We start from the raw sequence: 15,438 nt of genomic DNA, 5'->3' as shown, positions 1-15,438 counted from the left end.
GCGCACTTGTGCAAGTGAATGTAATAAGTAATTTTAGCTTCTCTTTTATTAATTATTTTATAATAATTTAAAAAAAGGTGGTTAGTGATCTTTTATCGACAGGTAATAGGAATCATGTTGTATTAAAATACATAAATAATTTTATATACATGAATACACTAGTGACATCTGACAGCAGTGTCAAACCTGTGTTCATTGTAACAAAAAAAAACGAGTTCTTTCCAGGTGTAATTTGTACCGATGTACAGGCGACTCACTAGGCAGACGTGCTAACCACTACACCACCACCCTCACACAGTAGCTTTGTGCAACCGCACGGACTACCCTAGCACGCCTCCCTCATCGATCCAAATTTCCATTCGTGCCGCAGTCCACTTTTGTTTTTTCCTAAACTCAAACAGCATTGCCGGAGCACTCCAACTGTACCGTAATAGCACCTCAGCATCGAAAGAAACACGGGATCATACCTGAAATCCAGACATAGGTGCTTTGATCAGTGAAACTACATGGTCCCGTTTATTCCAGGGAGTGTGTTACAGTGACAATGTACGAATGTCATTAAATGGTTTTAATTTACTGAAATTTTAACCGGAAGAGGAACATCATTGTAATAAAAACTGAATGCTTTTCTCATGAGTATCCAAACAAGTGGTGAATGATGTAAAATCGTATGTATATCAGTAAATCCTAGCCTATTAAAAGTGTAAAAGGGTCAAGCGAGGAACGTATTACTTGCTTTAAGGCACGATTCAGTAACAGTATTATTTTAATACTTGTGTTACAAATCGCCCATCCCTGTTTATTTCTGAGACAAAATGAAACGCGTGTTGCAGCCGTGCAGGAGGAACGGGGCCCGCGCAAGGGACGCAAACGGCAGCTATCGCACGCGCATGCGCAGAAGGCTGGGAGTGGCGCGGAGGCGGCGCACGAGCTGCCGCGGGCGACTCCTGCGGCAGCTGCAGCTGCTGCCCCCGCGATTTCCGCTGCTCACTGCTTCCCTCTAGCTGCCGGCCAGTTGCAGGTGCCGCCGCCAGAGGCGCTGGAGCGCTCGCCGCTGCATCCTCTGGGCCAGTGCGGTATGTGTGGCGGTGCTTTTACAGTGCTCAACGGCGTCGGTTATGTTATAGTAATAATAATTTTATAATCATTAGACCATTAAAGCAGCGGACAACATTAAACACATAGTACAATTCGATTCATAATTTGAAGAACAATGCGTTAGTTATAAGCATTACAGGAATAAAGGTTTGTGAGAAAAATGAAGAGACTGACAACACTGCCAGCAACGTGGCAACACTGTGTTGTTCTGCTTGTGTGTTCATCCCTGCGCAGTCCGATTTTTAGCTCCATGTAGGCATCACGTGAGTTTTTAGAGCGCCATCAGTGAAGTTGTGAGTGTACCACGTAATATTTACTGCAAAAATTACTGATAATACAAAGAAAATACTGATTAGCTAAAAAAGGGAATAATTAAATGGTCGCTAGCGCGCCAGGGCAATGACTCTCCAGAATCTTAAGAAGGACAATGGCAAAGAAATTGAAGCAAATAATCACTGGCATGGCAACAGGAGGTTGTCATGCCATTCCACCACACAAAATTTCACGAGAAAATAAATGAATCAGAAAGCATTGAATCTACAGTTACTTATTCTGAAACATTAATTTTTAAAGTAAAGTTAAACGGAGTTACTGGTTAAATAAATGTAACTAAAATTTGGCTACGTAAAAAAAGTTACTTTCAGTAACGCAAAATATAGAATATGGCAAGCAGTTTACTTTTCATTATTGAAAGATTGAATTAAATTTACTTTAAGCAAATGAACAACTCATTTTAATTTCAAAATATCAACAATAAAATACATACCAAGCCAGCAAGTCACTCGCTAAGCTCAATACAGAATAAGTGAAACCGCGCACTTTTAATTTGTCCTGTATCTTTAGTTATTAGTTTTGCCAGTGAAATTTTACTTTAATTTAAGTGAATGAATTAACACTCAAAATCACAAATTAGTTAAGCCTCTGCTACGAAATACAAGAATGAACAGTTACTGAGGCAGAAAATTTAGACTGAAACTGTTCATTAGTGAACACACAAAGTGGTAGTAAATAGTTAATTATTTTCATATTCATACAATACTCGGTGATTGCATGGAAAGTTAACGGACCCTGCTTATTTACAATGTCTTAGGGCAATGACAACGCCAGAGCCCTACAAGTTTTTAACTATTGCAGGTTATTATTCAAGTTGGTCATACTTTGTGAAAGAAATGCAACTGGGTAAAGCCTCTACAGTACTATATCCATCAGTTAACAGTTTTACAATGTTGTAGCTGTGTGGACGACGAAGAGTGTATCCGACGACAATGCTGAGCTTCCGTTGTTGTTGCTGCTGCTGTTGTTCGAGAACCCCGAGTTGTCTCCAGGGCCATGGATAATTGCGGAACAGGCAATAGTTACAATTTCAGCTTCCTCTGCCGGTCCACACCTGCCGTGCTCTCAACACTTGCGGTTAAATGAATCAGGAGCGTCTACACTGCTGCGAGCATAGCTGCACACCGCGTCTGCAGGAGAGCCCAACAAACGCTTCAGCATTTTTCATCACTTGAAGTTCCCTTGGCTAGTACCCACTAATTTGCAACATTTTCCTTGTTATTAAAATCAATTACATACAGTTAGAAGTTAATATACTATTATATCAATTATGAATTAGGTATAGTTTCTGTCATAAAGCTTACAGATTCATTATTAGAAGTACAGTACAAGTTATCAACGGATGTTAAACGACGAATATTTTGGATAGTGCAGATGGTATTATTTCTGCATTTTCGGTGTTACAGCCTCATCTTACAAACTGATGAGGAAACTCTAGGATAATGTGGAGCGACGCGGTATTCATTTTGTTCGACATGTGCAGAAGCGTCGTAAAGACAAATGCACCGATATTGGCGCCTTTATTCTGGCTTTCATTGGGGATACGCTCCTAGAGAATGTCAAGGTCTTGAATTACCACTGTGATGTGAAGCCGTACGTCCCGCCATCCATGAGATGTTTTCAGATCTTGTGTTTTGGACGTATGTCTTCCCACTGTTCGGCGGGCCCTCTGTGTGATGACTGTGACCACCCACTCCACGAGGGAAGCCCCTGTGTTCTGCCACCTGTGTGTGTCAACTGTCACGACCGCCACTCTCTATGCTGGCCAGAATGTCCAGTTTACTTGAAAGAAAAAAAGATCCAAGAGAACAAGTCCCTTGATCGTCTATCTTATGCTAGGCTCGCCAAAAACATGACCGACTACCCCCAGTGTCTATTTCTTCTACTTTCGCCTCTGTTACATCCTTTCCGTCTCCTACATCTTCCTTATCCCAGTTCTGTCCCCCCTCCTATCTCCTACTCCCCCGCAGTTCCCACGCCGTCTCCTCTGGGTGCCGCTCACCCTCCCCGGCCGAAGAAGTGCTACCCTTCTTCAACACCTGCCAATGATGGGGCTCCCTGCCAGGACCCCTCCACCAGCGTATGCTTCAGGCTGCAGGCCTGCTACCACAAGTCAGCTACCTAGATGAGATAGTTAAAAGAATCTTTGTGTGTTCATCCTTTAGACTGGAGGTCTTTGGGACCACGGCCGTTTGCTATTGTAGGAAAATGAAACACCTACAGCCGTCCTTATGATCTTATCTACTGTGTAGCTACCAGTTTCGGCGCTTCAGTGCGCTATCTTCAGTCCGTAGTTGATGCTGAAGGATTGAGTTGGTTAGGGTGCTGACACCACAGTTACAGATAGTCTGCTCATAAGGATGGCTGCAGGCGTTTTATTTTCTTACAATAGTTAAAAAATGTCTGGAAGTCACAGCACAGACTATAGTTGCTTCTCAAAATGCATTGTCTAACACCAAACAGCCCCACAAGTAGACCCCTGTGGGCATACCTTAGTGATCTACTGGTCCCTGCTTGCCACTCGACGACTGTGTTTCTACAATAATCCAGAAGACTGTTGTATAGAACCGCTGGAAGCTGCAGGTCTTGAAGACGTGCAGACATCGCGGGCCACTATAAATTGCCTAATGCCCCTCCTACATTAATACTGCTACTGCGTATTTCTTTTCTGTTATGTTCACTATTCCAATATCCCGATTAAGCGCGTCGTGTATCGATTTTCCAAGCGTAAATCTGAAAACATGTGAAGGCGATCACAAAAGAGTCGCTCCTGGACCATAGCCAGCGAATTTAGGAGGCAGATCGGTCGATAAGATTTGCGTTCTGGCAGAATGTTGTCACGGATTTTTTTAGTAAGTGTGTTCGTCACCTTCTAAGCTGCAGGCACATGTGCCAGCCGGAGGAAGTGGTTAAAAAGTTTCATCTGATATGTGGTGATTTGCGGTGCATCCTGCTGTACCACATTTGAAGAATTCCATCAGGGTTGGGAGCCTTCCTTCTCTTTTGCCTCTTATGGTTGATGCGACTTCCTCGTGTGCGAAGGGCGGGGAATGGTATTAGTTGAGTGTTGCGTTTCCAGTTATTCTCTTAATTGCGGGTATTCATGTTCGTCAATCTGTGGAACCTCGTCAGGGAGTAGCTTATACAGCAGGAATCCCTCCGTATACCTCCATCTCTGGCTCATTTCGTCATTGCGCTACCTTAGTGTTGATAATACCAATAGCGCTTCTATTCTCTCGGTCAGTATTTTATATGGCTCACCCCAGTGATTGCCTTTGAATCGTAGCATCTGAAATTTTCTCGGTGCATTTCTTCTTCTAATAATTTTCGGGTGGTAACTTATTCAGTGCTGAGTTGACGGCCTTGTTTGAACATTCTCGCTCCTCAAACTGCTTCTTATTCTGTAACGAATTCTTTGAACAAGCAGACAGCGACGCCATGGGGATCCCATTGCCCCCCGTGGTGGCTAATCTTATTATGGAGGACTTTCAGGAGAAAGCACATGAGTCTGCTGTTTTAAAGCCAACGGTTTTCTGCCGTTATGTAGATGATTCTATTGTTGTATGGCCTCATGGCAAACAATAACTGGAGACATTCCTTTGTCACTTAAACGCATTTACATGAGAACATTAAGTTTACGATGGGGATTGAGAAAGATGGGACTTTACCCTTTTAGACGTGCTAGTACGTCGTAAGACTGATGGGTCACTGGCACAGTCTATGTACAGATAACCTATGCACACAGATCTATATCTTCAGGCGTCTAGTTGCTGTCACCCAGCACAAACCGCCGGTGTTCTTAGTGCCTTAATACTACGGACGCACGGAATATCGGACGATGAAAACCTCCATGCAAAATTAGATCACTTGGAGAAGGTTTTTAAAGAGAATGGCTACACTTCACGCCGAATAAGGAAGCCCATGAACAACTATAACAACAAAAACCAACGTACTGAGGACACTGATGACGACCATAAATAAATTGCGTTCCTTCCACATGCCGGGAATGTGTCGTCTAAAATAGGCAGATAGTGTAGGAAAAATTAAATCTACATTATCTTCCGTCCACCAGCGAACAGCTTGGCCCTGGTTGGATCCATTAAGGACGACTTAAAAAAAGCGGGCGTTTACAAAATTCCCTGCGAGAGTGGCTGTGCATATATAGGCCAGATGACACGAACTGTCTAGGAGCGTTGTACAGAACACAACAGATACACCCGTCTTCGGCAGCCATACAATAGCACAACATTTTAGCTCCAAGTTTCCTGTTTTTTTGGGATTTAGTAATCAAAGAATCAGTGGAAATACATCTTTCCGATAATGTAATAAATCGTGACAGCAGCTTTCGACTCGGTAAAAACTGGAATCCTATAATTAAAATTATCCAGTCACAGCCGAAACGACGGAGTCAGTCGATACTCAATGAGTAGATCATCTCTCAGTTCCACCACCGAGGACAGCGCACACAACTCGGCTGCACCGCGCATGTCATCATCTGAGAAATGCGCCAAAAGACGCCAGCACACTTCGTATGCGCAAGTTTCGGCATAAATAACGTAAATGCACCTGGGATCTTCAGTAGTTGCCTACTCACCTGAAGATGGCCGGACGTCTCTGAGCAGAAATATTGTGGCAGAATGTCGACAGGATCTGGCTGCTCACCCGAAAATTATTAGGAGAAAAAAAAATGCCTTTAAATTCTCTGTCCACATAATCCTCCCAGCGCATCTTTTTAGCTCGGAACAGCACTTTCTGTAGTTCTACTGAAGCCTCTGTAAACTGCTCAAGTCTGACCCGATGTTTCTAACTCTCATGGCACGTTGGCATAGAGCTTACGTCTGTGTCTGGACTCATCCCTTAGTGTAGTCAGTGTTCTGACTCTCGATCTAGTGGTGGCGACTGGGATGGTTGCACTCTACGCTCCTGTTAGCACTTCAGTCCACAGATGTGTCCTGTATTCTATACTATTTTCCACTTGGTGTAGTGGAAAGGAGAATATTAAGTCACTAAGCTTTTCCCTACCTGTTTTGTGCAGATTAAGACATAGTTCAGACGTTATCTGGATCTGAGCATCAGAACCATTGTCTGTCAGGATCATGCTACCAACTAGTTCTTTAATTGAGATATTGTTGACTGTGCACTAGCTGTACTAGAGGATGGTGGCGGCACAGGCTGTGAGGTGATGCATGAAGTGTGCTCACAAGGACAAGGACAAGAGTGGATCCAGTATAGTATACTATGGTATACCAGTAATGACCACAAGTCTTTGGCATTTGTCTTCAGCATTCGACCTAAATGATGTCAGTTGTTCTTATAAGTAAGAGACTGTTGACTGTCTACTAGTTCTAGGCGGTTCATGACTAGAGGACCACAGCAGTACAGGATATGAACAAGTGACAAGCAATAGTCACAACAATAACAAAAAGGGTGGATCTAACATCACTACCTGTAGAACTGTTGTAGTGTGCACAAGCCTTCTACATTTGTTAGATTTTTTCTGAATGTTGTAATTTCGTCTTTTAAGAAAGATGTTCACTGGCTACTAGTTCTGCTATAGGACTTAGGCACACAGGGTGCCATGTGGTGCACTGGGGTGAGTCAGAAGAACAAGAGCGAACACAATATACATTCCTGTGGTATAACTGCAGTGACAAGAGAAATTCTAAGTTGTGCTGTTTGAGGCTTTCCCGGCGCTGCATCTGCTTGATAGGTTCCCGGGAATGACGCCGGATAATATAGTAAAAACCGCACAATATTTCAGCGAGACAACTGCCCGCCATCTTCAGGTGCTACTGTCGCGTCGCTGAGAAGCTCGCCAATTTATATGCTGGCTTTCTAGAACAAGGCAGGCGCCAGCGGGGGCATAACGCCATCGAAGACCAATTGTGGACGGCGTCGAATACCAGACCCCTCTGCTGGAGTAACGGGACGCAGGCTGCTGAAGCGCGCCGCGGCGGGGAAAATGCGGCCGTCACCGCTTATACGTATTTTGACCGCCTCTTTGATGATGGAGTCCCAGTATGCGGAAGCGTACGAGAAGACCTTGGTTTCTTCATAGTTCATGCCGTGTCTCGTGTCAGGGCAGTGTTCAGCAACAGCATATTTCTCTGGCTGACCCAACCTCTTGTGACGTTTATGTTCATCGCGTCTGTCTTTAACCGTACGACACGTCTGGCCAATGTAAGACTTCCCACAGTGGCATGGGATTTTATATATTCCTGGTCTCCTCAGGCCGAGGTTGTCTTTAACAGAGCCCAGCACTGATTGCACTCGTGCTGGAGGCCGGAAAACATATTTAATCCGGTATTTCTTGAAAATTCTGCCAACATCTTAAAAGACACGCCACCGACATACAGTAGAAAAACCAACCCCATGGTGTTCTCTGCTTCTTCAGGCTGTTCTTCAGGTTTGGAGTGTGCTGGTCGAAATGCATTTCGGATCTGCTTCTCGGAGTACGCGTTCTGGGCAAACACAGAACGGAGATGGTTAAGCTCTGCTGATAAGCTGTCCTGATCTGAGATGGCTCTAGCCCTACGCACTAGCGTCCGTAATACACCGCTGCACTGTGGGGGATGATGACAGCTCATAGATTGTAAATACAAGTCTGTGTGCATAGGCTTCCAGAACACACTATGACCCAAGGAGCCGTGTCCTTTTCTACAAACCAAAACATCCAGAAATGGGAGCTCACCATCTTTCTCTACCTCCATGGTGAAACAGATGCTTGGATGGAGGGAGTTCAGATGCTCCAGAAAAGAAGGAAGCGTTGCTGTCCCTTGCGGCTATACCATAAACGTAGCATCTACATATCTCCAAAAACATTTAGGTTTCAAAACTGCCGCCTGAAGTGCTTTGTCCTCGAAATCTTCCATAAAAAGATTAGCTACTATGGGAGACAGAGGGCTACCCATAGCAACACCATCAGTATGCTCAAAATACTGGTCGTTGAATAAAAAGTAAGTCAAGGTAAGCACGTATTTGAAGAGGTGAGATCGTCATTCAGTTGTCATTGATACCTTCAGCTATCTACCAGTTGTACATGGATCCTTGCTGGAGGAATATATTGGCGCAGGAAGTGAGTCAAGAACAAGAAAGGACCCACTATCGACCCCTGTGGAACACCTATTTGTCCGATTTGAGCTGAGTTGTCTAGGTTCGCCTTTTTGAGTGAGCTGCTGTCGAGTGTGTGGTTGTTGCGCGGCGCAGGGTGCGAGGCGGTGCACGAGACGTGGTCGCAGCTGCTGCTGGGCAGCGTGCGGCAGGCGCGGCGCCACCCGTGCCTGGGCTGCGGGCTGTCGCGCGGCCAGCAGGACCGGCTGGTGCGCGCCGCGTGGCCGCGCCTGCTGCTGCTGCGCGCCGCCTGCTGGCCCGCCGCCGACGTGGCCGCGCAGCTGGAGGGCGCCGCCGCGTCGCCAGCGGCAGCGCCAGCAGCAGTAGCGCCAGCGGCAGCTGGCGACTGGCGCGCCGTGGCCGCCGCCGTCCGCGTGCTGCAGGACGCCAGGCTGTCCCCGTTGGAGGTCGCGCTGCTCGAGACTGTGCTCCTCTGCCGCCCAGGTAAAGCTACGGCCCCATATCATATCTCATAACGGCTGAGTCCCAGCAGTGTGGTCTCAATTCACATAAAACGTCCGTAACTTTCGTATACATTGCCGAAAAAAAATGGATTCGATGACGGCGTGTGCCACCTGGGGGATAGTAGATGTACTGAAAACGGATTCAATAATGTCTGTCATAGTGTAATGGCATAGCTACCTGAGGGCCATCTGTGTCTACCCTTTAATAGGGAACGCTCGCAGCCAGAAGGCTCAGAGTGGTACATACGTGCAAAGCAACCAGGCAACCATGCCATAGGAAGCCAACTGAGTGAGTTTGAAAGTGGTGAGCTTGTGGCCTTTCTGAGTGGTGGGATGGCCCTTTCAGAGAACTGTCACACAAGTAGGATGTGGTTGGTTGGTTGGTTTGGGGAAGGAGACCAGACAGCGTGGTCATCGGTCTCATCGGATTACGGAAGGATTGGGAAGGAAGTCAGCTGTGCCCTTTCAGAGGAACCATCCCGGCATTTGCCTGGAGTGATTTAGGGAAATCACCAAGTAGGATGTGCTGTGTCAGCTGTGCAACAATGCTGAGCATAGTTACTAAACACAGTTTTCCGAAATTTCTTCACCAAAGAAGACAAAGTAAGGATTCCAAAATTCAAATTAAGAACAGTTCCCAATATGAGTAACTTAGAAGTAGACTTATAAGTAAACATCAGAGTAGTGGAAAAATTTAAATCACTTAATAAAATCAAGTCTTCTGGTCCAGACTGTCTATCAATTACGTTTCCTTCAGAATATGCTGATGCAATAGCTCTATATTTAACAATCAGCTCGCTCGACGAAAGATCTGTGCCCAAAGACTGGAAAGCTGCACAGGTCACACCAATATTAAAGAAAGGCAGTAGGAGTAATCCACAAAATTACAGGCCCATGTCATTAACGCCAATATGCTCCATGATTTTGGAACATAAGAGTATATTGTGTTTGAACATTATGTTTTACCTCGAAGAGACTGGTTTATTGACATACAGTCAACAAGGATGTAGAAAACATCATTCATGTGAAACACAACTATGTATTTACTCAAATGAACTGTTGAGTGGAATTGACAGGGGATTTCAAATTGATTTCGCATTTCTAGATTGCCAGAAGACGTCTGACACTGTACCTCACAACCAATTATTACTCAAATTGCGTACTTAAGGAATATCGTCTCAGTTAAGAGATTGGATTCGTGATTTCCTATCAAAGAGGTAATCGTTCATAGTACTTGACGTAAAGTCATCTAGTAAAAAAGAAATGATATCTGGCGTTCCCCACGGTAGTGTTATAGGCCCTGTGCTGTTTCTTATCCATATAAACTATTTAGGAGACAATCTGAGCAGCTCTCTTAGGTTGTTTGCAGATGATACTGTCATTTATCGTCAATAAAGTCATCAGAAGATCAAAGCAAATTGCAGAACTATTTACAAAAGATATCTGTATGGTGCGAAAATAGGCAGCTGACCCTAAATAGTGAAAAGTGTGACGTTGTCAATATGAGTGCTACAAGGAATCCGTTTCACTTCGCTTCAGTCAAATCTAAAGGCCGTGAATTCAAATAAATAGCTAGGAATTACTGAACTGTGAATTTACTTTCTAAATCTTTTCTTAAAGAATTTGCTTCATTTACTAGCGATTCATCAAGAACATTAACACATTTAATCACGCTAGGTGAGCGTGGTAGTAGTTGCCAGGGAGAAACTGATGAAAATGAAATTACCTTTAACAAATGGGAATTTTATTCATAAAAGCCTTTTCAAAAACGGATTTAAAATTTATAAGCATAAAAGCACCGTCGAAATATCAAGTTACAATTTTATTTAGAGGCAGAAAGAACAATATTGGCAGTATGAGCCTTTGGGCTGAGAAGCTTGCCACTCCCTTTCAACACAGCCGTAGTCACAACTGCTCACAATAACCTCTGAAGGACCACAATGGTGCAAATCTGCAACACACCAGATTACTTTAAACTAAAATTTTTAACAACTCACACAAACACATTAACTATGCACCCCGTAAGAGGGATGGAAATGGTACAAACACTCAGACTAAGAAATTATTTGCCATCGAAAGTGCAATTTGTTTTTAAAAAGACCCTTACGGTAGAAGTGTGGCAACTTTATAAAAATGGCTATTTAAATAAAACCCATGAAATTCAGACTTACATAAAATGTACAACATGGTCTACATTACACATATACCGCCTCGCAAGATGATAGGCAAGATAAAAACAATTTTCAGGAATTCGGCCTTTACACCTTAGTTCTATAAATTCGTTAACACCGAATCCGACAAACATGACAGAGGCAGCTATTAAAGTATGGCAGATTGACAGGGGGATTACTGAACAACCCGAACCGCATGTTGCTGTAACCTGCTCCTGCTCCACAAGGGAAAAACGGACCACCCAATTTATAAACAACCACCTTACCTCGGGTGGGCGAACGGAGAAGAATGGTGGGACGACCCCAAAGCAAATTGGCTAGTGACCTCACCAAGAAAACAAGTAGAATTTAATAAGAGTAAATCACTTAACTTCTAATAAACTGCGAATTCTGGCGAAGACCTGCCGCAGCACCCCCAACGCTCTCCCGTCCGCTGTCAGCCGCTTCAACGGACGCAGGAAGGCGGTCCGATCTCCCGTCTCACGGCGTCGCAGCTCGCCCCGGCCACCCCGATGCCGTGGTTTCGCTCCTGTTGCTCTCGTGTTAACCGCGAGGCCACTACCCCTTTCTACACTCCTGGAAATGGAAAAAAGAACACATTGACACCGGTGTGTCAGACCCACCATACTTGCTCCGGACAATGCGAGAGGGCTGTACAAGCAATGATCACACGCACGGCACAGCGGACACACCAGGAACCGCGGTGTTGGCCGTCGAATGGCGCTAGCTGCGCAGCATTTGTGCACCGCCGCCGTCAGTGTCAGCCAGTTTGCCGTGGCATACTGAGCTCCATCGCAGTCTTTAACACTGGTAGCATGCCGCGACAGCGTGGACGTGAACCGTATGTGCAGTTGACGGACTTTGAGCGAGGGCGTATAGTGGGCATGCGGGAGGCCGGGTGGACGTACCGCCGAATTGCTCAACACGTGGGGCGTGAGATCTCCACAGTACATCGATGTTGTCGCCAGTGGTCGGCGGAAGGTGCACGTGCCCGTCGACCTGGGACCGGACCGCAGCGACGCACGGATGCACGCCAAGACCGTAGGATCCTACGCAGTGCCGTAGGGGACCGCACCGCCACTTCCCAGCAAATTAGGGACACTGTTGCTCCTGGGGTATCGGCGAGGACCATTCGCAACCGTCTCCATGAAGCTGGGCTACGGTCCCGCACACCGTTAGGCCGTCTTCCGCTCACGCCCCAACATCGTGCAGCCCGCCTCCAGTGGTGTCGCGACAGGCGTGAATGGAGGGACGAATGGAGACGTGTCGTCTTCAGCGATGAGTCGCTTCTGCCTTGGTGCCAATGATGGTCGTATGCGTGTTTGGCGCCATGCAGGTGAGCGCCACAATCAGGACTGCATACGACCGAGGCACACAGGGCCAACACCCAGCATCATGGTGTGGGGAGCGATCTCCTACACTGGCCGTACACCACTGGTGATCGTCGAGGGGACACTGAATAGTGCACGGTACATCCAAACCGTCATCGAACCCATCGTTCTACCATTCCTAGACCGGCAAGGGAACTTGCTGTTCCAACAGGACAATGCACGTCTGCATGTATCCCGTGCCACCCAACGTGCTCTAGAAGGTGTAAGTCAACTACCCTGGCCAGCAAGATCTCCGGATCTGTCCCCCATTGAGCATGTTTGGGACTGGATGAAGCGTCGTCTCACGCGGTCTGCACGTCCAGCACGAACGCTGGTCCAACTGAGGCGCCAGGTGGAAATGGCATGGCAAGCCGTTCCACAGGACTACATCCAGCATCTCTACGATCGTCTCCATGGGAGAATAGCAGCCTGCATTGCTGCGAAAGGTGGATATACGCTGTACTAGTGCCGACATTGTGCATGCTCTGTTGCCTGTGTCTATGTGCCTGTGGTTCTGTCAGTGTGATCATGTGATGTATCTGACCCCAGGAATGTGTCAATAAAGTTTCCCCTTCCTGGGACAATGAATTCACGGTGTTCTTATTTCAATTTCCAGGAGTGTATACGGCGCTGCCGACTGGACTCACGTGGGGACCTCACATGCGCCGACGCTCAAGGCGGACAAGTCATCTCGTGTCTCAGTGCGCGACCGACCAACCGACCGATCCAACCGCCAATGACCGTTGCCCGAGCAACTCGAGCAGACTGGCGGCGTAACGCGCAGACTCAGATGCAGGAACTCAGCCCCGACCGGGCGACCACTAGCTGAGTTCTGTTACTAGCGGAATGGCAAGACTCTCATTTTCTGGCTTAAAGTATGATCCAAAGGACAGACATACTCGCATTCCGACGACAGACAGACACTAACTGCCGCACAAATGCGAACGAGAGACAGACCAGCAACTGGTGACGCGAGACTGACCTAGCCTCACTCCGACTGACCAACTGCCTAGACTCTCTCCCTAGCGAGCTCATAGCGCCCCTTAAATGCACGTGAACAGGCTACCTTTCCCCTTTCCCACCAGAGGGAGACACCAAAGCTGCGATTGCCACAGCGGCGCCACCGCCAGAAACGGAGGGCGACTGCTTTACACTACGCGCTGCGGCGCGCTCTTCAAAATAGCAAATTTTGCCACGGCTCAATTACAATTACAGATAACTTCAATTGGAAACAATATATAGAAAATGTCTTGGGGAAGCCCAACCAAGACAGCGTTTTATTGGCAGAACACTTAGAGGATGCAACAGATTTACTAAAGAGACTGCCTACATTACGCTTCCCCGTCCTCTTGAGGACTACGGCTGTGCGGCGTGGGATCCTTACCAGATAGGATTAACGGAGTACATCGAGAAAGTTCAAAGAAGAGGACCACGTTTTATATTATCGAGAAACAGGGGAGAGAGTGTCGCTGGCACGATACAGGATTTGTGGTGGACACCATTAAAACAGGCATTTTTCGTTATGGCAAAGTTTTCTCAAGAAATTTCTATCTCCAATTTTCTTCTCCGAATGCGAAAATATTTTGTTAACGCTGATCTACATAGGGGGAAACGATCATATAATAAAGTAAGGGAAATCAGAACTCGCACGGAAAGATATAGGTGTTCGTTTTTTCCATGCGCTGTTCGGGATTGGAATAATGGAGAATTATTGTGAAGGTGGTCCGATGAACCCTCTGCCAGGCACTTAAGTGTGATTTGCAGTGCATCCATGAAGATGTACATCAGTGGTCACGTGAACATTCTCACAACCGTAGACGAGTTTCTGGACGTCCACGCAGCATACATTTCCGCCAGGTTCGTCGTGTTGTAAGGGCAGCAGTGGCAAATCGTACAGCTATTACAGCACAGACGAGAGGGCTTGTGAGCCCAGACGTTTCAACACGAATTGTTACGAACCGGTTATTAGGAGTGGTACTGCGGACACGCACATCTCTAGCCTCTCTTCCATTCACGCCACAGCATCGACGTGCACGGCTGAACTGGTGCCGTCAGAGGATCACTTGGAAGATGAAATGGTGCACCGTGGTCTTCAGCAGTGAAAGCAGGTTCTGTCTGTATGCAAGTGACAGTCATCTGCGCATACAAAGTAGGCCTCGTGAGCGTTGTCTCGTAGAGTGAATTAGTGGATACCAGTTACCTACCACGGTGCAATAACTGCAACTCTTGTTCACCTTTGGTGTTTCTGGAGGGGACGCGGAGTAACGCTCGGTACGTGCAGAATGTTGTTAGAGCCGTTCTTCTGTTATTCTTGCAACTGTCAGATGATGTGTTCTTCCAACAGAATAATACTCGCCCACACATTTCCATGAATGTCAACGTGCTCCGCAAGACTTTGTGACTTATCGTATCGTGTTTGTGTAGTGTATTGCGTTGTGGTTCAAATGGCTCTGAGCACTAGGGGACTTAACATCTGTAGTCATCAGTCCCCTAGAACTTAGAACTAATTAAACCTAACTAACCTAAGGACATCACACACATCCATGCCCGAGGCAGGATTCGAACCTGCGACCGTAGCGGCCACGCAGTTCCAGACTGAAGCGCCTTTAACCGCACGGCCACACCGGCCGGCCTATTGCGTTGTGGTTTCAATGGTCTTTAAATATGCTTCAAATGCATGTGAAGGTTAAAATTATTAACCTCTCATCCTTGCATTAAAACTGATATTATTCCTGTACTAAGACACAATGATGACGCCAATAACACTCTCATGCTATGTCAATATTTTTAAACATTTGTCGGCGAAGCGCAAAAGGTTTGTGTAAGTTACTTCTACACAAATCATGGGAATAAATTTCAGTAGAGGTAAATTAATAAAGCTCTCAGGGAGTT

General features: G+C 46.2%; 1 protein-coding gene across 1 annotated transcript in view; it reads left to right on the top strand.

The window, feature by feature from the left end:
* The window catches only part of LOC124775279 (nuclear receptor subfamily 2 group E member 1), a 103,262-nt gene that overhangs the window by 69,639 nt on the left and 18,185 nt on the right, over positions 1–15,438 (top strand). Inside the window, exons 5-6 of the mRNA XM_047250117.1 lie at positions 834–1,076; positions 8,638–8,985. Of these exons, the coding sequence (XP_047106073.1) occupies positions 834–1,076; positions 8,638–8,985 (591 nt within the window). The remainder of the gene's footprint in view (positions 1–833; positions 1,077–8,637; positions 8,986–15,438) is intronic.

This window comes from Schistocerca piceifrons, chromosome 2 (genome assembly GCF_021461385.2).
Source record: "Schistocerca piceifrons isolate TAMUIC-IGC-003096 chromosome 2, iqSchPice1.1, whole genome shotgun sequence".
NCBI classification, from domain to species: Eukaryota; Metazoa; Arthropoda; class Insecta; order Orthoptera; family Acrididae; genus Schistocerca; species Schistocerca piceifrons.
The sequence above is the reverse complement of the archived record's forward strand: the minus strand, read 5'-3'. Positions and strand labels throughout refer to the sequence as shown.